A 24,439-nucleotide genomic window follows, 5' to 3' on the forward strand; every position below is an offset into this window, starting at 1 on the left:
GTCAACCTCCATACACTTAGTAGGCACTAGTGGCGCATCTAGGCGGGGGGAGGGGGCAAGGGGGGCACGTGCCCCGGGCGCCACTCCCCCGGGGGGGGGGGGGGGGGGGGCGTCAAAAAACGAGGAAAAAAAACAGCAAAAAAAAAAAAGACTCGCCCGGACGGGGGTGGGGGAATGGGGGGGGGGGGGGAGATAACCAAAAACAAGATAAGAACAAAACATGATGATGACGCGGACAAAATGACAGTGTTTATTGTGTTCATTATGTTATTTTATATTTAGCACTCAAAATGTTACACGGAGCAGCGGCTGCAATTTCTTTCGTTCTGAAGCGATCGCCGATCGGATCAAGAGAGGGCGCCAACGGTTTCGAACATGGGGGGGGGGGGGGCCGGGGGGGGGGGGCGCAGAAAACCAAATCAAACAAGATAAGAACAAAACGTAAATGACGCGGACAAAATGACAATGTCTTCCTGTGTTCACACATCTTGAACGAACTATGAGATAAGTGCAATGTTTCCTACACAGAAACAAATTTTGGCTCACTCGCTCGTAATAATTTAGAGTATGTTTTCAAGTCCACAGTTTGTTGGTATAAATCGTTATCTATAAGGCCGTCACTTTTCATTAATTGATTAGAATTGTAAGATTTGATAACCAAAAAAAAAAAATGACAAGAATTCCATGTTTTGTAAGCTGAAATACACAAATTTTCGGCTCGCTCGCTGCGCTCGCTCGCAAAAATTTATCAAAATCTATTACATTTAAATCACCCTCAAAAGACCCCTTTAAGTGCTTGAAAATAGCATATCATGTGGACTTTTTTTTCAGAAGTCCCTACCGGGGATGGGGTTGGGGTTGAAAACTTTTTCATAAATTAGGGGCCCAATTTTCGCGCTTGCCCTACACAAAAATACACAAATTTCGGCTCACCCCCTCCCACAATGCAAACCAAGTTTACCCCCTCCCCCTATCGGGAAAACGGATCGACGTCCAGACTTAAAGGGAAGATAAACCCCAAGAGCAATGTGGATTGAGTGAAAGCAGCAACATTAGTAGAGCACATCAGTGAAAGTTTGAGGAAAATCGGACAATCGATGCAAAAGTTATGCATTTTTAAAGTTTTGGTGTTGGAACCGCTGGATGAGGAGACTACTAGAGGATATGACGTATGAGTGGACAACAATACAAAGAAAATACAAAGGAAATTCAACAAAAATTCACTTTTCTAGAATCATGAAAGAGCAATGGACCAACCTCTTTCAGAAAGCAGGGGGAATAATTGCTACCCTTAACATATGTTAATATCAAGTTGATGGAATTTGTAATTTTCAAGAAAAATGGATTTTTGTAGAATTTTCTTTATATTTTCTTGGTATTGTTGTCCACTCATACGTCATAACCTCTAGTAGTCTCCTCATCCAGCGGTTCCAACACCAAAACTTTAAAAATTCATAACTTTTGCATCGATTGTCCGATTTTCTTCAAACTTTCACTGATGTGTTCTACTAATGTTGCTGCTTTCACTAAATCCACATTGCTCTTGGGGTTTATCTTCCCTTTAATGCACAATCCTCGCCAACACGTCGGTTTCGTGGTTGTCTGAACAATGTCACAATAAGATGCATCGCACTGCTTGATACTACTCAGTATACTGCATATATCTAGCAATTAACTTTTTTTTTGTCCCACGGGAATCACTGAACATAGAACAATCTAAATCCGTGCATGATTACACCGTGAAGTGAACATAAGTTGAACTCAATATAAACTGCATGTAAAGGATGGAAACCGAATGTATAATCCACACTCACAACTTGCAACCTATATAATGCAGTCTCAAGTCATCATAGCCCTATGAATGAGTAAGAGATGAGCTGAAGTACATGTGGTTGTTTGCTGTACGTTTAATTTCCTTTCGGAAGATTATCACAAAGTTAGACGAAGGATAAAAACATGTTGTGGGTGGAATATAAAATGGTTTTCTCGCGGCAAGTTGTATCAATAAACTAGCTATTCCTGCATCATGGCAAAGAGAATGGTCAATCGGGCCTAAAGCGAATTTCTTGAGGTGACGCATTGATTTAAAAAGAAAGAAAAAAAAAGCTAAATACGCTTTCATGGGATAATAATTTATTCATTTTTTTCTTTTAGGTGCCTACTTCTCGTTACCTTATTGTGATTATCATATCATCTGTCACCAGTCCAGTCACAGCCGTTTATTTTGTCATTGCCTGTGAGCGCGATGCACACGCGTAACAAGAGCTAGGCCTATAGGCGGCAGATAATACAACGATAACATATAGCCATGTGATATTTTTCCGGAATTGTTTTCCTCCCTCAATATTTATTTTTCTTCGTGTTTTGATTGAATATCAAATCCCAAGTATTACATCGAAATTGTGTATCAGATCATGGAAATTAGAAACTTCCTCTCGTGTGTGTGTGTGTTTCCTACACAGAAACAAATTTCGGCTCACTCGCTCGTATAATTTAGAGTATGTTTTCAAGTCCTCAGTTTGTTGGTATAAATCGTTATCTATAAGGCCCTCTCTTTTATCTTGATTAGAATTGTAAGATTTAATAATAAAAGAAATGACAAGAATTCCATGTTTTGTAAGCTGAAATACACAAATTTTTGGCTCGCTCACTCCGCTCGCTCGCCAAAATTTATCAAAATCTATTACATTTGATTAGAATTGTAAGATTTAATAACCAAAAAAACAAAAAAAAACAAAAAAACAAAAAACAAAAAAAAACCTGACAATAGATGATATGTTATTTCATTCTTTGCACTATACAAGTGGGTTTTTGGTCACAGTGGACTTTGAAAAGGCGTTTGATTCAGTTGTTCATGATTTTTTTTTCGGGTTTTACATAGGTTTGGATTCGGCGATTCGTTTTGTTCCTGGGTTAAGGTGCTTTATAAGGATATTAGCAGTTGTGTTATGAATGGAGGGCACTCTATACTGGTTGTTTCAAAATCAAGAGAGGGGTTAGGCAAGGTGATCCCCTATCTCCGTATTTGTTTTTATTAGTTATTGAAACACTGGCACAAGTAGTAAGGAAAGATAAAACTGTAAAAGGAATATGTTTTGGGGGAAATGAAATAAAGCAAATTTTATATGCGGATGATATTTCGTTGTTTATAAAGGACACGAAATCTTTAGATAGGTTACAGTATATTTTTGATGAATTTGGGAAAATAAGTGCATGGTTTAATAGTAAATAAAGAAAATTGATTTTTTTTTTTGTGGATGGGTAAGGACACAGAGAAACTTGTATAATCTGTATCTGGAAAATATGTTGATGCAGTTAAAATTTTGGGGTTAATTTTGCACGAGATGTGATGGGGAAGAATGAGATCAATTTTAAAGAAATATTAAGTAGAATAAAAATGTTAGGATGGTGGAAACAGCGTGATTTAACACTCATGGGCAAAATTCATTTGTTGTAAACTTATGCATTATCAAGGTTAAATTATGTTTCATCACTCATAGTTGTTCCTCAATGGATATTTTCTGAATTGGATAAGATGATTTTTGAATTTTTGTGGAATGGTAAAGACCGGGTAAAAAGGAATATTATGTATCAAGATTATAGCGTAATGGGGGACTGCGAATGATAAATTTCCAGCTGTTTGTCAAAACGCAACGTATTATGTGGTTGAAACGTTTATTGTATGGTGAGAAGAAATCTGGGTGGAAAATGTATTTTGATTTTAGTTTTCGATCAGTAGGAGGAAGGTTCTTATTTTTATGTGATTATGAATGGTCTAGATTGACATTGACAAATCCAGTCCCACCTTTTTATATAGAAATGGTGAAGGTATGGCAGGAAATGGATAAATGTAGGAATTTTGAAGATGAAGTGATGAATCCAATAATATTTAATAATAGAAATATATGTATAAAAGCGAAGAGTATTTTTGATTGTGATTTATATGAAAAGGGTATTTATAATGTACATCACATTTTACAAAGAGGTTTTATCAAACCCGTTGGGCATTTTCAAAATTTAGGTATCATGGGGAAATGGTATACTTATGTAAAGATAAATGATATTTATAATGTTTTTCCAGAAAAGTGGAAAGAGCACACAGGGAGTGTAAGGTTTCAGCAAATTGATGTATTAACTTATGATATACAGGTGAAGATTTTTTTTTGTAAAATATCAGAATTTCAAAATATTAAGTCAAAAATATTGTATGAGTATTTTGTTACAGCTTTACAAGAACTGTATACTCTGGAAATAAGATATGGTGAAGTGAAGTATGATTTCAGTGATAAGGAAATTAGAAATTTATTTGTTAGACCTAGAAGTACGACTTTACTGAGTAAACATAGGGAATTTCAGTTTAAGTTGTTACACGGGGTGATACTACATACAAGGGAACGTTTGTTCAAGTTCGGTTTTGTGAATGATAATCTTTGTTCTTATTGTCAATTGGAAAGGGAAACTTAACTATTCACATATATTTTTTGATTGTGTGAAAGTAAAGCCGATATGGCAGTTTCTTATTGAGTATAATGATTTAGTTGAGTTAGAAGCATTCGAATGGAGAGATATCTTCTTAGGTTTACGAGATACTTCAAATCGAATCAAATGTGTGAATGCTTTGATAATTTTGATGAAAATTGTAATATTTCGGTCAAGAGAACAAAATAAATTACCCAAGAGGGAAAAGATAAAGAAATTTGTTTTGGATTTTATAGAGGAGGAAAAGAACGTTGCGGTGAAAGCAGGTAAGCTTGGCTTTCATTTGCAAAAATGGGAGCAGTGGAAACTTTCATAGAGAGTGTTTTTTTTTTTCTTTTTTTCTTCCATTGATTTATCCACATTGTTGGCAGGGGATAGGTGCCCATAGCACATTGTTAAAGGCCCGGTCCCACTGGCCGACGGACACAAAGCGTATGCAGAAAGGACACAGCGGACGAGCAAAATTTCGGGGATGGCTTCATCCGCTTTCATCCGCTCCAGAAATTGACAAAATTGGCGAAAATTGGCGGTAACAGAACGGAAATAGAACGGACGTAGGTAGTATGTAGCGGGGATGTTAAACGGATGTTCATCGGAAGCCTAGCGGATGAAAGTGGATGGAAGGGGATGACAGCTCCAAAGGGGTTACCGGAGATAATTGCGAAACGGACGCATAGCAGAAAAAGCGGATGCAGAGTGGAAGCAGAGTGGATGCAGAGCGGATGTAGAGGGGATGCTTTCGAAATGCTTTATATACGAGATGCATACGCTTACATCCTTTCTATTAACGTGCTCTTAACGATGTAAAGACGTTCCACGTACCATATCTTTCCTCCCTCTTTCCGTTTTTTAGCTGCAGCGGATGTGAGTTGCGAGGATGCCCAGAGGATGCAGAGAGGATGCAGCGGACGTTTAAGGGATGCCGCACGGACATACAACGTTTGTTGCTCGTATGTCGCGGATTTACATCGTACACAGCGGAAAGTTCATCCGTTCTAAAAGTTTTAAGCAGCTTAAAACTTTTTGCGCGGATGAAATCACAGTGGACGGATGCTCGATGGATAGAGCGGATGAAACACGTATGCGATGGGTACACAGCGGATTCGTAGCGTTTTCCAACGGATGGCAAGATTTTTTGTACGCTTTACATCCTCTTTGCATCCGTAAGTGCAGTGGGACCGGGCCTTAAGGCCCGGTCCCACTGGCCGACGGACACAAAGCGTATGCAGAAAGGACACAGCGGACGAGCAAAATTTCGGGGATGGCTTCATCCGCTTTCATCCGCTCCAGAAATTGACAAAATTGGCGAAATTTGGCGGTAACAGAACGGAAATAGAACGGACGTGGGTAGTATGTAGCGGGGATGTTAAACGGATGTTCATCGGAAGCCTAGCGGATGAAAGCGGATGGAAGGGGATGACAGCTCCGAAGGGGTTACCGGAGATAATTGCGAAACGGACGCATAGCAGAAAAAGCGGATGCAGAGTGGATGCAGAGCGGATGCAGAGCGGATGCAGAGGGGATACTTTCGAAATGCTTTATATACGAGATGCATACGCTTACATCCTTTCTATTAACGTGCTGTTAACGATGTAAAGACGTTCCACGTACCATATCTTTCCTCCCTCTTTCCGTTTTTAGCTGCAGCGGATGTGAGTTGCGAGGATGCCCAGAGGATGCAGAGAGGATGCAGCGGACGTTTAAGGGATGCCGCACGGACATACAACGTTTGTTGCTCGTATGTCGCGGATTTACATCGTACACAGCGGAAAGTTCATCCGTTCTAAAAGTTTTAAGCAGCTTAAAACTTTTTGCGCGGATGAACTCACAGTGGACGGATGCTCGATGGATAGAGCGGATGAAACACGTATGCGATGGGTACACAGCGGATTCGTAGCGTTTTCCAACGGATGGCAAGATTTTTATTTATTTTTTTTTTGTACGCTTTACATCCTCTTTCCATCCGTAAGTGCAGTGGGACCGGGCCTTTATGTGTATTATTATTATTTTTTTTTAATCTTTCTTCCCCCACGTCAGATGTATGGTCAGTTTAGGTTTGAGCCGTATTAATGTTTAGGAATCGGTATGTATCAGCATTATGGTGGTCACTTTTTTCTTCTTTCCCACGTCAAACGTTTAGTTAGCTTCGGTTTTTGGTGTGTGTCTAACTGTCAAGGAAACAGGTAACCATGATACTACATGTATATAGTGTGATTTGGTGTGCAAATGTTGGTGTTTGTGAGTGCGCACTTGTGGGTATGTTTTTTTTTTTTTATGTTTAGTGTATATAATATGGGTGAGTGTGTTGAGGGAAAGTTGCCAGGAAAGGGGGGGGGGGGTATGTTAGTGGGGAAATAAGTGGGATGGCCGGGGTTAGGTAGATAATAGAGTAATGGTTAAAGGGTTAGGCAGGTATATGGTTTGTTTATACACACATGGTTATTTTGTTTTGTACGGGGGGGGGGGTAGGTTGATAGGTTAAATGAAAATGATGAGTTTTGCTCGGTTAATTTAAGCATGTTTTTTTTTATGACATGTTTTGGGAAATGCCGTATTCTCAAGAGAGTGTGATTTATGTAATGAAGCGGATATTGAGTAATCTGATCAAGTTGATCAAGACATTTTTTTTTCCCTTTTAAGAGTTATACTTAATCTGATATATTTATGTATATAGCGTGTGCTCTGCAAAAAAAAAAGAAAAAGAAAAAAAGAAGGAAGTTATGTTTTAAAAAAAGTGATTTAGTAGCACAATTTCTTTTTGGGTGTGTGTGTAATAAGGCACATTTGGGATTGGCTTGATTAGGCTGATCAAAATAGCTTTTTCTGAGAGTTATGCAGAATCTTATGTAATTTTTCTTATAAAAACATGGTAGGATTTGGAAAAAACCCAAATATATTGTACTGTATGTTGGAAAAGTGATTCAGCAGCACAAGAAAGAAGAATACAGCTACTTTTTTGTTGTTGTTGGTAAGATTGTTTGCATTGTTAATATGGATTTGATATTGAATGAAATTTAAATAAAGAATATTATTAAACAAAAGTGTGTGTGTGTGTGTGTGTGTGTGTGTGTGTGTGTTGGGGGGGGGCTGCTCAAACCCTTGTTACGCCCCTTCCCCTCCCCCCCCCAAAAAAAAAAAACAAAAAAACAAAAAAACAAAAAACAAAAAACACACACACACACACACACATTCCGCTGCCCCTATTTTCTATTTCATTCTTTATGTGACAAATTACAACATACTAAGTATGGTGGGTTTTTTTTTTTTTTAATGAAAGAGATAAAAGATGCGTAACTGTCCAGTTACAGTGAGGTTGGCTCAGCCTCAGAGTTAAATTTGAACTATGCTACTACAAAAGTGTTACCTATGCTTTCAATTTCAAGTACTTGCGCAATGTACCTTCCATACATGAGATGTATGTACGTACTGTAGTACTGGTATCTCATTGCGCAATGATCCGCAATGATCAGTACTCCGAAAACATGTACCAAATCACATGCGTTGCTCACGACCACTGACTGGCGCTGAGCGAGGATGATCGATCCTCACCTCACTGTTGTTGTTCTGCCCCTGTAACGAAACCTGCCTAAGTAAAAGCCTGTGTCCGTGAGCAAATTGGTGAGAAGAGTGAGTACCTGGGTCTTGACCGCACCGCGACTCTTGTGTTGTGCGTCTTGGTATTGTAATGCTTTGATAGTTGTGTCATTAATGAATGGAGGAAGAGAGTCACGGATGGAGATGTTATTTTTCTTTATCAATGTATTAAAATCGCAGAATATTGTTCTGTCCGACGTCCGCGTCCGCGGGGGTGATTGTTCAGTCCCACACATAAAGATCTGTGTTTGTAATTGCACCTTGCATTGCAGCAGGCATAAACGTTAGACTCTTAAAATGTCACAAAAAAAAAAGAAAGACGTCATGTTGATATTAAAGTCTGCAAATACTACTGCTAATAAGAAAAAAAAAATACTTTGTATGCTTAACGTTATAGATTGTGTACGGTGATTCTTATCTCCAGCTCCAGTTGAATTTTACAGAGCATATGATCCACATCTTCATCGTGTTCATCGCATTTTCTTTAAAAAGGATAGGGTGTGTACAGTTCTGGTTGAGGTGAGGATTTAGCTTTTAACATTTTGAGAGATATTCAGAAACCACTCTATGAGATGTCAAATAGCATGCAATTCTTTTCAAAGCAAAAGATGAGAAAGTTTATCTTCAAGGCCACAAATTCAAGATCCAGAAACAAACATGCACGTCTGAACATCGGGGAAAAACAACTTCACTCACAGGGTAGTAACTCACTGGAACATGCTACCAATGTCAGCTGTGGAAGCAACTACAGTTAACAGATTCAAGTCAGAAATAGACGCTTTTCTGTCAAAGAAATACAAGTTTACATACTCCGCAGAGTAATTATCTTAAATAGTAGCAGTCATTACTGCAATAAAAGACGAGACATTTAAGTTTGACATAAAAGTTTACAGTGGAAGATTGCTGAAAGTGGGAGGGCATTACAAGACTAATGTCTTTCCAGAAGCCCGACAAGACAGGTGAATACAGGTGAATAAGGGGTATCAAAAGTTTATTTGATGAAAATTGGTTTTGAAATGGCTGAGATATCTAAAGGTGAAACAAAGATTCTAATAAAAGGCGTGGCCTGATGCCTGTTATTACTTTTTTGGAATATTTCAGCCATTTCAAAACCAATTTTCATCAAATAAATGTTGAGTCCTTCTTAAAATTACATGCTCTTTCATATTTCATAAGAGGTTTCTCATTATCTCACTTAGGAATGTTCAAAACATGAATCTCCACCTCAACCAGTACTGTACACTCCCTTTAAGCTTAAGTAAGAACTAGAAACTACACTAGACCTAGTCTAATTTTTGTAAACATAAGACCGTTTGAAGGAAACTTTGACCTGAAGTGCTATCTAGTATCAGGTTTCCTCATATAGGCCTTAGTTTACACCACATCGTAAAAAAGGCATTGTAATAAGAAAGACTTACAGTTGTATGTCTCCCCCCCCCCACTAATATTTTCATTCCACTCTATCCTAGACTAGTCTACCCTTATAACTTTGTTAGCTTAAATATGCATGGATGTACATAGCCGCACACAAATTGGCAAGTTGGGGTATGGGGGCATAAGGAAGTCTAGTCCTGCTGTTCTTTATTTCACAATTGTCATGCATATATTTTGAATTATTTATTGTGACTTGAGCTCTCCTGATCACCTTGTGTTTGGCCATATGTTGCATCTGACGATTTGAGAGATTGTTGTGTTTTGGCTATGACTGTCTTCTTGCTTTCTTGTGTGAAGTTGGTGTTAAATTGTACATAAAGCTAATTTCCACTCATATGTCTTCTGAATTGGACATGATCTGAAACTTGAGTTTGGTCAGCCATCTATGATCTCTGCTGCTGATGAGTAGGCAGCTTCAGTGTCTCGAGCATGATAGTCAAAGTTCTGAATCAATAATCAAGGATATACTTCAAGGAGCCTTGTAGCTCACTGCCACACATTTTTAAAGGTTTTCTGCTTTATTATATGGGTTTAAAACTGTTTTTATAGTGTTAGGTTTGATTCACTACTGCTGAGTGCAAAAAGTAATCATTAATAAAATGTGTTTGGTGTATGAAGTTCTCCAGACCAAGTCGACAAGTACAATTGTAAGTGATAAGTTGGAATCAAATGTTTAAAATGGGGCACCGTAAGAATTTAATTCTGGACTTGTAATATTCAAGTAGATCATAGCTAGGTAAGTACCTTTTTTTCCATCACCCACGAAAGCTAACCATCTGAACTGTCAGTGGAAAAGTCTGTAGAATGAATACATACTAACATACATTACCGGTGTTCTCTCATGTTAACAGAAGGTAAACTGAGTGTTTCTAAAAAATTGAGACGTTAAGATGGCAGCACTAGAGCAGAGCCGAGATGAGATTTTTACAAGCTTTGCTGACAACATGCAACTTGTGCTTACCAAGTTAAAAGGTAAGTTATTGGGAAAAAAGGAATAAAAGTTCTTGTTGCTACAATAAACCTTAGCAATGTTTTTTTTTTCTGATTTTTTATCTTAAAATGATCATTTCGTAATCCTTTCCTTGAACTTGATGCAAAAGAGGTTTCTCCCCAGAACAAGATCAGATGAATGATAGGGTTACAATTTAAGCAAAACAAAACAAACAGAACAGAAAAGGACCATTACTGATTAAAGTGCAGGTCAACACCTTGTTAGCTTTATCAAATTGAGTAAATTAAAACATACAGAATGGTAGCAGTTCATTAAACATAAACTTGAGAAAAATGGGTAGGCCTAAGTCTCAGATACCTTCAGGAACTAGGATTGTTGGTCACAACAGTGTAATTTAAGCAGATTAAAGGGTGTGTACAGTTCTGGTCGAGGTGTAGATTTAGCTTTTAACATTTTGCGAGATGTTCAGAAACCACTCTATGAGATGTCAAAGAGCATGCAGTTCTAAGGGGTATCAAAAGTTTATTCGATGAAAATCGGTTTTGAAATGGCTGAGATATGCAAAAACAAGGTGAAACAAAGAGATCCTAATAAAGTTGGGGCATGTCGCCTTTTATTATTAGCACTTTTTTGGATATCTCAGCCATTTGAAAACCAATTTTCATCAAATAAACGTTGAATCCTTCTTAAAATTACATGCTCTTTCATATTTCATAATCTTGAGGTTTTTCATTATCTCACTTAGGAATGTTCAAAACATGAATCCCTACCTCAACCAGTACTGTACAGTCCCTTTAAGGTTATGATGTCATTATTTGACTCGACAGTTTTACTCTGAAAACATAAATACTAAATTCCTGTGTTTATTGAAAGGAAATAAGAATATTCTGTATCCCTTGCTTCAGATTGTTGTATGGTTGTGATAGCCTCACAGCTATCGGGCTGTAAGTTTGCTTAATTCTGACCCAAAATATGATTGCCACGAAAGTTAATGTGCAAACTTATGTGACTGCTGTGGGGTGATATTATTATCACCTTGTCTGCTACATATGAAATACCTGAATATGATATCAGAACAAACTTTCTATCATTGTTCCTAAGCAGACTGATTGAACCAAACCAAACTATTCTGTTTTGGCTAAAGGAACTTCATTTGGAAAAGTGCATTCTAATCTTAAAGTGTTAAAACTTATAAACTTGAAACAGTCTGATGATCCGATTTTATCAAAAGGTCTCAAAGACCCCGTTTACAGTGCGAGGCTCGGCCGCGCCTTGGCCGTGGCTCGGCCCAGCCCCGCTTCAGTGTAAACGCGCAAAAGGCCAAATGCGGGGCCAAAATTGGCCTCGCATTTGGCCTCGCTCTGGAGGTGGTCTCGGCCGCAGCCGAGCCCAGCCTTTTCTCAGTGTAAATGCAAACTGGGCCAAATGCGCGGCCAATTTTAGTCTGGCTTCCAAACCCTCTGCGTGTACTATTTCGCTATTCAGGATATTAACCCCCTCAACGTCGAAAACTAGTAGAGTTTAAGGTGGTTTTGTCCTGCAAAGGATTTTTTCCTTCGGCAAAGGCTTTTGCCCGAACGGCAACTTTTTCGCCACGGAATTCAGTTGGTCTGAAAACCAGACTATACCAAATTGCATTTGTTTAAAAGCAGAGCACCACTACAACAAAATATTGAAAGGTTTGAATCAAAAGCGCGGCTGAGCCCAGCAGTGTAAACGGACAAAATTGCGGGGCTCGACCTCGCAATTGAGGCTGGGCTCGGCCGCAGCTCGGCCCAGCCCCGCACTGTAAACGGGGTCTATAAGAGCAGGGAGGTGTTACAGAGATGGAGTGGCAACTTTTCGTAATTCATGCAAACACATGTTTGGGTTCAAGGCGTTACAATGGGATGTCTAGCATTCCACTACGCTTTGAAGTCATGCTCGGCACCGCTCTAGTTGCAAGATGAAGTTCAGAGACGAAGAACGCATTTCACCTTTCGTTTATTTCACCGTAAAATTTTAAATGAAATACTCGAATTGATTTAGAATAGTTTAGGAAAGAATTCAATATTATAAACATGTATTTCTAGTTTCTTCGTAATGCCGTGAAAATTTCAGCTCGTACAGTATATTAACATCAAGTGTTTATATTTTCCTATATTAGATGAGGACTCAAGACAAATGGCTGACAGTTTCAACTTGACCGAGTTCTGGATTAAAATGGGTATGTACAAGAAAGAGTCTTACTGTAGTCAGAGTTTATGCCTTACATTTAGTATGGGTTTAACAACTGTCCCCCCCCCCCCCCCAAAAAAAAAAAAAAAAAATAACCAATACAGTGAAATACATAACACTGTATACAGTGCTACAATGTCATAGCAAGGAGGTTCAAGAGATGGAGTGACAACAGTGTTCTTCCCTTTGATCCCATGTTCGAAGCCGCCACTCAAAAATATTTGAAGCATATGCCAAACAGGATCTGCCGCGCAGATAGGAAGGCAATTGACTCGTGTCTCATTGCATAATCACCAACCACTTTCAAAGGAAGATATGTCTTTGTGATGGTAATTACTTTTCACTATCCCTTCTTATAAAAGGTAGGTGGTACAGACATGAGGATGCGCGAATAGAAATTGAGCAAAAAATGCTGAAATAGAGATGAAAATTACTCGACTGGGCATACGCGGGCACTAATGGGATATATATCAATAAAGGATTATACTTGAAGATTATTCCATATTAGTTTCATTTGTGGAAATTAAGCGGAAAAGTGATAAAACCAGCTTTCCAGGATGGTACTATTTTTAAATATTTTTACATGATACAGCTCTGATTTACACTTTTGCACAAATTTCTGGATGGGATTGACTTTTGTTTTACATGCTTTATCATTAAGTGAAATTTCATTTCATTCAATAGATAAGCAAAATATGGCCAACATTATGATAATGTTCAAAATGAATCTTCAGATTGCTCAGCAAGATATATACTTTTGTGTGCACTCAACTAAGTTGGCCTCAAAGTTGCTGTCAAATTACTCCATATTATGTCCTTGGTCACTCAACATCACTGACTCCACATATTCAGCAACTTCTCTGGAACAGTTGTCAGCCTACTTGGACAAAAATGATTCTGTGATATTTCTGGAACTTGGAGTAAAAGTGGATTGGAAATGTGACTCTCAAGTAAGTTTTGATACACCATTACTCGGTTAGTCCCACGTGTTCAACTCTGAGATGTAACTTGTGCACACTCTAGTCTATGGGGCTCAGCCAGAATTTGACCTTTTGAAACTGTAACATTAGAAGCAGACCTTTTCTCTTGATCACCTGTGAATACCAAACTTAGAGGCACACCCTCATTTCCTTCTGTTATTGTGTACTTGGTTGCTACACTTCTCATTCACTATGCCTACTGAAGCTTCAACAAGTACCACCACAAGACAATCAGCTGCTATCGCTACTCAAGTGATGGCTGATCTGGTGAAGAATGAAGAGTTCATTCACTTGCTGGAGAGCATTGTCGGCAATGCGATTGAGAAGAAACTCAATGAGCTCCTGGAACAAGTGCAAGGGGAAGTCTTCGATCTGAAAAGAGACCTGGAAGAGAAGGATAGAGAGGTTAAAAGGCTTGGCGAAAAGGTCCTTCACCAGGAACAAAACATCAGCAGATTGGAGCACACAGTAGACAGCCTGGAACAATACTCACGTCGATCATGTCTCCGGATCTTTGGCCTGGAAGAAAAGAAAGGAGAGAATACCGACACGCTGGTCACCGAGGTCATCCAGTCCAAGCTGGGCGTGTCCCTGGATCCAGTGAAAGACATCGACCGATCCCATCGCACTGGAAGCACTCGCGAGTCTGCCTCACAGTCTGGTCGCTCATCCTCACAGAAAGCCCGTCCTCGACCGATCATCATGAAGCTAAACAGCTACAGAAAGAGGAAGGAAATCATCACAAATCGTAAAAAGCTAAAGGGATCAGGGATTGTCATCGCAGAAGACCTGACAAAAAGAAATCAAAGACTGCTGTCACTGGCTCGTGCTGCAAAGAACATCACAGCTGCCTGGTCCTCTGATGGACGGATAATAGTTCAATTCATGATTATAATACCAGAAATGCTCAGAGTATTCATCCCCCATTAAATCGCACATCATGTACGCAGTCATCAATATTTTATAAAGGTACTATTTTATGGAATAATTTGAATATAATTTTCAGGATCAGTAAGACCGTAAGACAATTTAAAAGATTATATAAACAACATCTCTTTGATGCAATTAAGTTACAAGCTGACGAATAGTTAAATATGGAGTTTCTTCTTTTCTTCTCTATTTTCATATCTTCACGTATCCGTTTTTTTATTGATTCAAGTTGTAAATCTTATCGTATTTTGTATTCATGTTTGTTTCAACTCAGTTACAAACCAATGATTATAAATGATTACATATATTTACATCACAATATTTTTATTTATTTATTTATTTATTTCAACATATTTTGACAGGATAACAAGATCAGCAAGTGAATGCTGTTTTACATCAAGGTCCTGTATTTCTTAAGGGATCATTTTCAATAAGCCTACTTTGTGCTTCCCATGATTCCGCCACTATCATATTTGACACCATGTATTTTTGTTTGTTTGTTTGTCTGCCTGTTTGTTTTTAATGCAAAGTTTGTAAACCAATTATGAAAGTGGAAATAAATGAAATGAAATGAAATGGCAGTGTCGAACATCGATCATCAAAGGCACAAGTGCACCTGTGGAATTCTTTTGTACCTCAATAGAAATCTGACAACTGTTCGAATAATTACAGCCAGTTGGAACTCCAGGTATAAAACCTCCTTTGTCATAGCCTAAAGAGATCATTGATGAATATTGATCACTATGCCAATATAATTTTTTTTTTTTTTTTACTTTTTATTGTTGTGATATTTCACACTAAAGTGAGTGCGTCAGCTTTAATACAGCACACTGAAAAGTATGGTGGCTCTCATAAAGCATTAAAGGAACTTTAAACTTTGGGGGAAATAACTGTATGTTATCTTGTTATGGATAAGGAGACTGAATACTGTATACGCCAAATATTTCGCGAGGTTTTTATTCTCGCGAATTTTGTGAGTCAGGTGCTATTCGCAAAATTACAGACACGCAAAAGTATTGACCCTGATCCCGATGTGAATGTAACGCACGCGTGTACACTTTTCCGTTCCAGTACAAGACTCCATGATCGCAAATTTAACCACTCGCGAAATTGTCAGGAGTTCCCGATTCGCGAAATTTTAGACTCGCAAAATATATGGCATGTACAGTACTCTACGTGCCACACTAATCTGGTAAATTTTATTTGAATTTCAATCAACAAAATTGTACTTATCCAATGTAATAAATGGCCAAATAGTGTAGTTTTGTTGATACAAAAGATATGGATGTTATTCATTAGGGTACAGAACCAGAATAGTTTTTCATTGTGAGACATATTCATGACGTAGATAATTTGTTATAAGTAGGCTTTGCTTTTGAAGGGGTATAGCTTAATTTGCAGGGAAAGGGACTAGGTCAACATTTTATTGTGAGAGAAAGGAACCCTAGTAGACACCTTTGATTTTGGTTTCTGAATTCTACAGAGACTGTGTTCAAGGCTATGTCCTTTGAAGCAACCAAACTAGCAGCCTGTTTCACCAGTCCTCCACCACCCAGTGCTCAGGAATGCCAGTCTCTGCTCAGCTCTGTTGAGATGAAGACCATCACCCTGGTTTCATTCTATTACTCTCTCCCAAAGGAATGTGGTAATGCCCTTTTCGCATTTTTCTGAAATTCAAAGTGACTATATATATATATATATTTCTTTTTTTTTAGTGTTAAGCTACATTTAACCCATTGCAAGTGTTAATTCAAAGTTGTCATTTTATTTCTATTTAGGCAACAAACATAAGATTGATATGTGCAAAGAAATAGAATGCTCATTTGAGATTTGATTAAAAAAAAAAGAAAATCTTGTGCAAAGGTTCAAAGCTAGAATCATCTCTGTAAGACTTGATGCAGTCAACACTGCCATGATGATATACTGCAAATGTAGTGAGGCAAGTTTTACCTGTATTAGTGACTCTTCTTCACAAGTATAATGAGGATATGCACCTGTTACATTGTATGGTTATGTTTCAGTTGAAATGAGAGTGATTAAATGTGATACTTAAAGGAGCATAGACAAAGTCTCTTTGCTGTGATGATAGAAACAGCCAAATGTTAACTAACTTTTTGTGTGTGCAGAATCATTTTGCTTCAGTAGATTGTGAAATTAGGTATTTTCATGAGAAGGAAATAATTTGCATGAAGCTGCCATACACTCATATTTCAATGAACTACAATAAACGTCATGCTCTCTTCAATACCCGAGTTTAGGACCGTGCCTTACTGTAACTCGCACGGATATGATGAGATCATCCATTTAGCTGCATGAAATAGCCATATTAGACAAAGCCTTGTGTCTTGGATCTGTTTCTCACAGGACTGGCCCTCAGGAAACACACAAGGAATCTGGTGATTGACCTTGTTGAAGGCATCAAGGAACTCTCTTTGAGGATTAAAAGTGCCAACTATCAAGGGTAAATTCTTACAGTGTCAGACTAGAAGAAGATGAGTAGTGTTGTATATGTCATGTATGTAGGAAGTGGTTAGATTTGCAATTTTATCCCACAGTGCTGGAATTCGGCGATTCCCCCCACTATGAGGATGATGTACATGACAGGTAGTACGGTATGTGTGTTACTGGGGGCAATACTATGACATGATATCAATTTCATAAATATAAGTTGACTTACAAATTTCAAAACAAACAATTAAAATTGAAATATATAACATATGCAGTAGCTCGTGATAAGACGTCATGAGATGCTGTCAGAAGATAGTTTCTTGATTATAGCATCAAACTTTCTGTCAGATTTTGTTGGCTAGTCTAGGTTTTATATAGACAGGGTAAATCTGAAGCATAACATTCCAATCTGCATGAATTTATGTGTCAAGTATTATTTGCAGTAGTTACAGACAGATGACTATTGCCATGACTTCCGATTTCTCCGTTGTATCATTATTGCATGCAAACGCTAACAGACGCAAACAGAAAAACTGACCAGAATGAATATTATTTATTAGTGAAAAAAAAGTGAGTTATAAGTGAAAAGATTTTTTTTTTTCAATTGTTCACTAATAAATTATTGCATGCAGTCACCTTATGCAGTTTGTGTAATTCCCACTGTTCGTGTAATTCCCATTTTTTGAATGTTTCCTAACATTTGTTTGTTGTAGAAGTGAGGAACAGTTACAATCAACAGGAGCTGTATGGGCATCTTGTGACACCATCCAAACTGCAGCAAAAAATAACAAAGATGCCACATTAAAAGAACTGAAGGCTGTGGGAGGGCTGGTCAAGGATGCAGTGGAGGAGCTAAATGAGGTGAGAAGGAAATTTGGGAAAAGTTTCATCCATTCTGGATTTTTATGTACCCATCTCACCTTACACTCTTAATTCATTCTCCAGTAAATTCAATGTCCCATAATTCAGCTGTCTGTAATATTTGTTTAAATGGTGAGTTTTTGTCAGATATATCCCTTTGCAGTGCATGAGAATGTATGATAATTTATTGGTAAGAATGATGTGGTAAGTGCACCAAGTCTGTAAACTTTTTGTAGATACTTGAATAACAATTGATTAGTGTCATTGCCAAAAATAACGGTACCAGCACTGCCTATTTTGAGTGCATAGATACTTGTGAAAGTCTTACTTAACTGTCCTGATTTGAATTACAGCCAGCAAAGTACAATACAGGTAAATGTCTGTTTTGTAGGCCAAGAACTCTGATGGGAGCAGTGCAGGAGGGCTGGATGAGTTAGAGTTCCTGCTTTCAGGAGGTCAGCAGCCAACTGACCATGAAGATGATGCAGTGTGGTCAGATCAAGACAGAGCTGTTGTTCATCCATGTCTTGGACTAGCCAATGCCTGCAAAGCTTGTGTAAAGGTAAGTCCAGAAATGAGATTATCAAGGCTTGTTCCATGTTACTCGTGTGTATCAGCCAGCAAATTAATGAGAAGTGTCAGTACTTGGGATAACAAAGATATATGTGTCACATAAAAAAAGAAATACAGTGTAGAGCAAAACCCGTGATTTCCTAAGTGTTCTGCTGGGAAAAGGGGGGGGGGGGGGGGGGCTCCCTTGACCCAACCAATGATCTACAACCCATACAGTCCCTGATGTACTTGCACTGCATTGTGCTACAAGCTGTTAATATTATTGGTAACATTTTTCTCTGTCAAGCAGTTTCTGTAATCATACCCTGTATTAACATACATGTATTTATAACAAAGCATTGATCAAGTATATTAACAGCTGCATCTACCGTGTCTTTATTGTGATTCATGTGTGAATCTGCATGACAAAAACTAATGTACTTATCTGTAGTTGTGTGGATGATTAATTAATTTCATTCTATGTGTGTGTGTATGTTTGTGTGTGTGTGTGCATATTTGGTCCTTGCATGGTGTTGCTCACCACATGAAAACATTCAAATAGTCTGAGTAATGTCATTTATATGTAGTTAGAAAAGTTTTACCTTACCCTCTCAATTATGCTTTGACTGTGGGGAAATTAGATTTACCTTTGATATTCATCTCCTGCAGAAAGTGTCTGAAGCAATCAAAAAGAATGGAAAGCATGAAGAGATGGTGCACATATCACAGCTGGATCATATTTATGAGTTATCTGAAGAGATCAGTCCCAACCTGGATGAACTTGTCTCCTGTCTCTATGCTCCCATGAGATATGCTGTTGTCAGAGCCAATGTAAGTCTTGGAAGTCTTTACTCATGCTTCTATTTGAACATATCAGGGATTAGTTTTATGCCTTCACTTTGTGGTGGTGCTAGGGATATTAGGATAGTGGATTGTGTGTTTGTCTGACTATTTGCGTACAATTGCTGTGGTGCCATGAAAACTGAAGAACAACTTCAGGTATTGTTAATGAAGCAGAATATACATGTATGTATGAGTTACTATGTGAAGATTAACCTGATTGGATTTTGGTAAAATGTTTGTGTTCAGTGGCCACATACATAATTAAAGCATGAAAATCATGAAGGATGTAAAATCACACCAACTTTGTGCACAGACAAACAACATGAAGCATACAAAGAACTGTGTCTGGAATGTGCATCCGTTGAAAGCATGGAAATTGCTCATTCTGCATCACTTAAAATGAGGCCGCCTTGGTACTCGTAGAATATCAAGATCAGAGCCTTTATGGCTTTGATAGTTCAGAATATGAAAGATTATTTGTATTTTCCTGTGTTTGCACTTTCTCATTTTCATTTCAGATAAATTCATGAGACGATTATCTACTCTGTGAAGTTCGCTGGTGTGATTAAAGATATACATTTTGTATTCATTGTGTTACAAATCTTTTTATTTTCATTTCAAACAAAATCGTGAGAGGATTATTTACTGTGATAGGTTTTCAAGTGTGATTAAAGACACTCGATTTAACATTCTGTAATGCACACATGTGCATTACCAAACTGTTCATGTTGTGTGTTTTCTTCTATTTCCCCAATGATCCAGGCATCCCTTGTGTCTGAGGTACTACACAAAATCTTGGGTGCTTCCAGGGAGTCCCACTTTGTGAGAGATGAGGATTCCCAATGGTTGGATTTTCTTGAGAAGGCTGTAGATCACAATGTTGATCAGATCAAGAACATCACTAAATCAGGAGCCCAGAGATGATGAATACCCAAGGCACTAAAATTACTTTTTGCATCTGATCTCAAGCAGATAGAGACTTTTGGTTCTGTTTAATAACTGAATAACGTCATCAGTATCATTATCACTAGTGTGCTTGCTAGGAATGTACATCACTGAGAACCCAAGTCTTCTCGGTACCTAACCCTTTTTAGCTCACCTGAGCCAAAGGCTCAAGTGAGCTATTGCGATCGCCCTTCATCCGGCATCCGGCGTCCGGCGTGCGTCATCCATCGTCCGTCGTGCGTAAACTTTTTACATTTTCATCTTCTTCTTGAAAACCCCAAGACCGATTTTCATCAAACTTGGCAGGTAGCATCCCTAGGGGGTTAGGAACTCAATTTGTTAAAATGGGCACCATGCCCCACCCAGGGGGCCCCCAGGGGGGGCCAAACCCCCCAAAATTAAGGAATCTGTAAAAATCTTCTTCTCTAGAACCAGAAGTGATAGAGCTAAGTTAATACTATGAGTTAGTACATGGATGACTGTAGTTTCAAGTTTGTTCATGGCAGAATCAGGGGTGCCCCCCTTGGGACCCAGGGGAGGGGGGTGGGGAGGGGTCCTCATGGGGCCTAAATTGTACATTTTCATTTTCTTCTTGAGAACCCCATGACCCATTTTCACCAAACTTGGCAGGTAGCATCCCTAGGGGGTTAGGATCTCAATTTGTTAAAATGGGCACCATGCCCCACCCAGGGGGCCCCAGGGGGGCCCAAACCCCCCAAAATGAAGGAATCTTTAAAAATCTTTTCTAGAATCAGAAGTTATAGAGCTAAGATAATACTATGAGTAAGTACATTAATGACTGTAGTTTAAAGTTTGTTCATAGCAGATCCAGGGGTGCCCCTCTTGTACATTTTCATCTTCTTCCTGAAAACCTCATGATGGATTTTTGTCAAACTTGGCAGGTAGCATCCCTAGGGGGTCAGGATCTCAATTTATCAAAATGGGCACCATGCCCCACCCAGAGGGCCCCAGGGTGCCCCAATCCCCCCAAATGAAGGAATCTTAAAAAATTTGGGCCCTTATTGTACATTTTCATCTTCTACTTGAGAATGCCTGGTCAAATTTTAGTAGAGCTGTGAATAATTTAGATTAGTGACTGCGTGAAAGGTGAACTTGCGATACTCAGGTGAGCGCTAGACCCGCGGGTCTCTTGTTTCACCTGCAGTTCTTTTCATTGGAGAATGTGTTGTCCATGATGAAACAAAGAACGAGGCCACAGCATGTGTACATTTTCAGATGGACAATATTTCATTTTCTTATAAAATATCCCTGTCTACTTTTTCTGTAATTATCTTTGATAGCAATTCCTGAAGAAACAAAATAGAAACTCTTAAAGATGAGCAGTAGCAATAATGCAAATTAATAACTTCCCATGATCAATGTTCAACAGTGCAGAATTCTCTCATAAGGCCCAGTGCCATGGAGGTACAGTGTTTGTTTGTACCTCCATGCCAGTACCTCATCTAATGCCTTTATTTGTATTGTCAACAAACGGACAGATTTTTTTTTTTTTTTTTTTTTGGGGGGGGGGTATAGGTAGTGTTCCTTAAATTTGTATATTACTTCCTGCAGTAAGCGCATATGACAGGAGATACAGTCAAATATGAAAGCTCATCATAACGAGTTTGGTTGAAATCAGGAACCGCTTTCAACAATGTGATCGGGTCAGTCCCATTTTCCTTTGTGTTTAAACCTATATGAAAGAATGAATCTGTTATAATGACCTTGGTTATAATGAGATTCTGGTTATAATGAGGACATTTTCAGTGCATCGTGATGAAGAAAAACATAAGCAATCTGATCGGATACTACAAGGTTCCATTTCTTGACCTGCCGCTTTCAAACACGCAACAAACGAAAAATTTAATACCAAATTCAGGCTATCAATGTATTCTCTTTCCCATTCTGTAAATCTGTGCCAAGCGCAGTAATGTGCGTAGAAACATGTGTATTGTAGATGTATAAAGATCCCCATGCCGTCTCTCTACATGAATTATCTGAAACGGGAAGAGGAAACAAGCATGCTAGGCTCAGTCCCGCCGTTATTTCTCTTAGTCCCCCATTATCAGTGACGAACAACCGAGTTCTTGTCGTGTTTTCGAATGAAACAAGCGATAAGATACACGAATACCCTCCAATTTCTTAAATCATGATCATTGAACATAATCATTTGATTTTTTTTTCTTGAAATACACATGAATGAATGAAAAAAGACATACCCATTCAAAACCTTTTCATCTAATGAAACTCATGGCAGAAAATGGACGAATATATTTTTGGAATGCATGTGCAGCTCATTATATCCTTTCTATTTTCAGTTCTGACGTCCAGTTGTTTTGCTGCTTAGTAAGCGTTGGCGTGTACAGCATTATGTAACAGATTAAAGCCGAAATAATTCATGAAATCATCGCGATCCTGCCAGGTGAAAATAACAACACGTTGAATAACTAATGTTTTGATAGATCTGATTTTGTTCATTATCATTTACACTGCATTTCACAATTTAATATTTTCATTCTTCCAGAATGGTCTGTGATGAGGTAGAGATATGCGTGAAAAGGATCACGAATTCAGCCCTGTTGTGTATCTTTCAAGAACGCATATACAAAATGCAAAGAGATTTTCGGGAGAAAATAGAGATCGCATTTTAACCCCTTCAGGAGCATACATCCACAAACAATTACAGCCGAAATAAGTGAAATCATCGCAATTCTGCTGTGCACCAAGAGCAGAAAATTCCCAGCAAGTTAAATAATGCATGTTACTCTTCCTACTCCGGTGTTTAGAAAAAAAAAGAAAATAAATAAATAACGCTTTTTATACAACATGATTTTGTTCAATCATTTTACTCTGTGTTTTACAAACGAAAATGTTCATTCTTCAGGATGGTTCAATAAACGAGGAAGATTACTGCAGTATTCACGAATTAAACCCTGCCATTTACTTTTCAAGAACACATGTAGAACATATACGAAGAGCTTTTCAGAAGAAAAAAAACGCTTTCCAACCTATTCAAAAAACCCAAATCATGGATTTCCCACTACCAAAAGAGTCACATTTTTAGACATTTTTTATTTTTTCCAGTGAGAAATAGCCAAAATACGGCATCTAGTATGCACCAGATTGCACAATTTACAGCTTAAAGATGCTCAAGCTCCTAACCAAGGAGGTTTGAGAAATGGAGTCACAACAGTCTTATTCGCTTTGATCCCATGCTCAAAGCCGCCACTCAAAAATATTTGAAGTATGTGTCAAACTGGATCTGCCCCCCCCCCCCCCCCCCCCGATTGGAAAAAAAAAATGAATTCACGTCTCATTGCATAATGACCAGCCACTGTCTAAGGAAGATAAGATATGTCTTTATGATGGTAATTACTTTTCGCTATCCCTACTTACAAACGATGGGTGGTAGACAATGGTAATTAAAGGGACGGGGGTGCGCGAATAGAAATTGCTAAAATATTGCTGAAATAGATATCAAAATTACTCGACTGTACGTGTCTGTACGCTAATCTGACATAATTAATTTATAAAGAACTATACTTGAAGATGATACCATATTAGTTTCATTTGGCAGAAATAATCAGAAAAGTGATAAAACTGGCTTTCCATGAGGGTAAGATTTCAAACACTTTCACAAAATATAGCTCAGATTTACACTTTTGCACATATTTTCGAATGGAATTGACTTTTATTTTATATGCTTTATCATTAGGTGAAATTTCATTGCATTTGATATTTCAACGAGCAAGCATACCCGATATTATGTTAGCGTTAAAAAAGAATCTTCAGATTGCTCAGAAAGATGGCGGCTTCAAGCATCGAACATCAAAGGCACAAATGCACCTGTGGAATTCTTTTGTCCATCCATAAAAAACTGACAGCTGATTGAATAATTATAGTCAGTTGTAACTCCATCTCTCGAATCTCCTTGACCTAACCGTGGAAGGAGGGAGACCCCCTCGCATTGGCTGTTTGGGTGGCACTGATGCACCACAAAATCTCATGCCTAGCTGCTCTCTGACCTTGACATGTCTGAGATAATTGGTCCTAGCACAAATTGGTGAAGAGCCAACAGACAGGGCGTAGTGACAGAGGTGTTCTCTTTTAAACCTCTTTAGAATCCCTTCATATTTAGACAGGGTGTAGTTCATCACGGAATAGCAAATTTAAGTTATCATTTTGTTGTTGATACTGAAGTAGA

General features: G+C 38.3%; 1 protein-coding gene across 2 annotated transcripts; it reads left to right on the forward strand.

The window, feature by feature from the left end:
* The first annotated feature begins 8,081 nt into the window (after positions 1-8,081).
* LOC140233136 (cyclin-D1-binding protein 1 homolog) lies at positions 8,082-20,363 on the forward strand. Of its 2 annotated transcripts, XM_072313250.1 has the most exons (8): positions 8,082-8,106; positions 10,359-10,479; positions 16,070-16,231; positions 16,951-17,047; positions 17,748-17,895; positions 18,287-18,457; positions 19,117-19,278; positions 20,053-20,363. In XM_072313250.1, exons 2-8 carry the CDS (start codon positions 10,398-10,400, stop codon positions 20,212-20,214), a joined length of 984 nt encoding a protein of 327 aa, XP_072169351.1. In that variant the 5' UTR covers positions 8,082-8,106; positions 10,359-10,397; the 3' UTR covers positions 20,215-20,363. The 2 variants fall into 2 exon arrangements, with proteins under 2 accessions (XP_072169351.1, XP_072169353.1); XM_072313252.1 differs by lacking the exons at positions 8,082-8,106; positions 10,359-10,479 and adding an exon at positions 12,612-12,665.
* The last annotated feature ends 4,076 nt before the right edge of the window (positions 20,364-24,439 follow it).

Source organism: Diadema setosum, chromosome 9 (assembly GCF_964275005.1).
Source record: "Diadema setosum chromosome 9, eeDiaSeto1, whole genome shotgun sequence".
Classification (NCBI taxonomy): domain Eukaryota; kingdom Metazoa; phylum Echinodermata; class Echinoidea; order Diadematoida; family Diadematidae; genus Diadema; species Diadema setosum.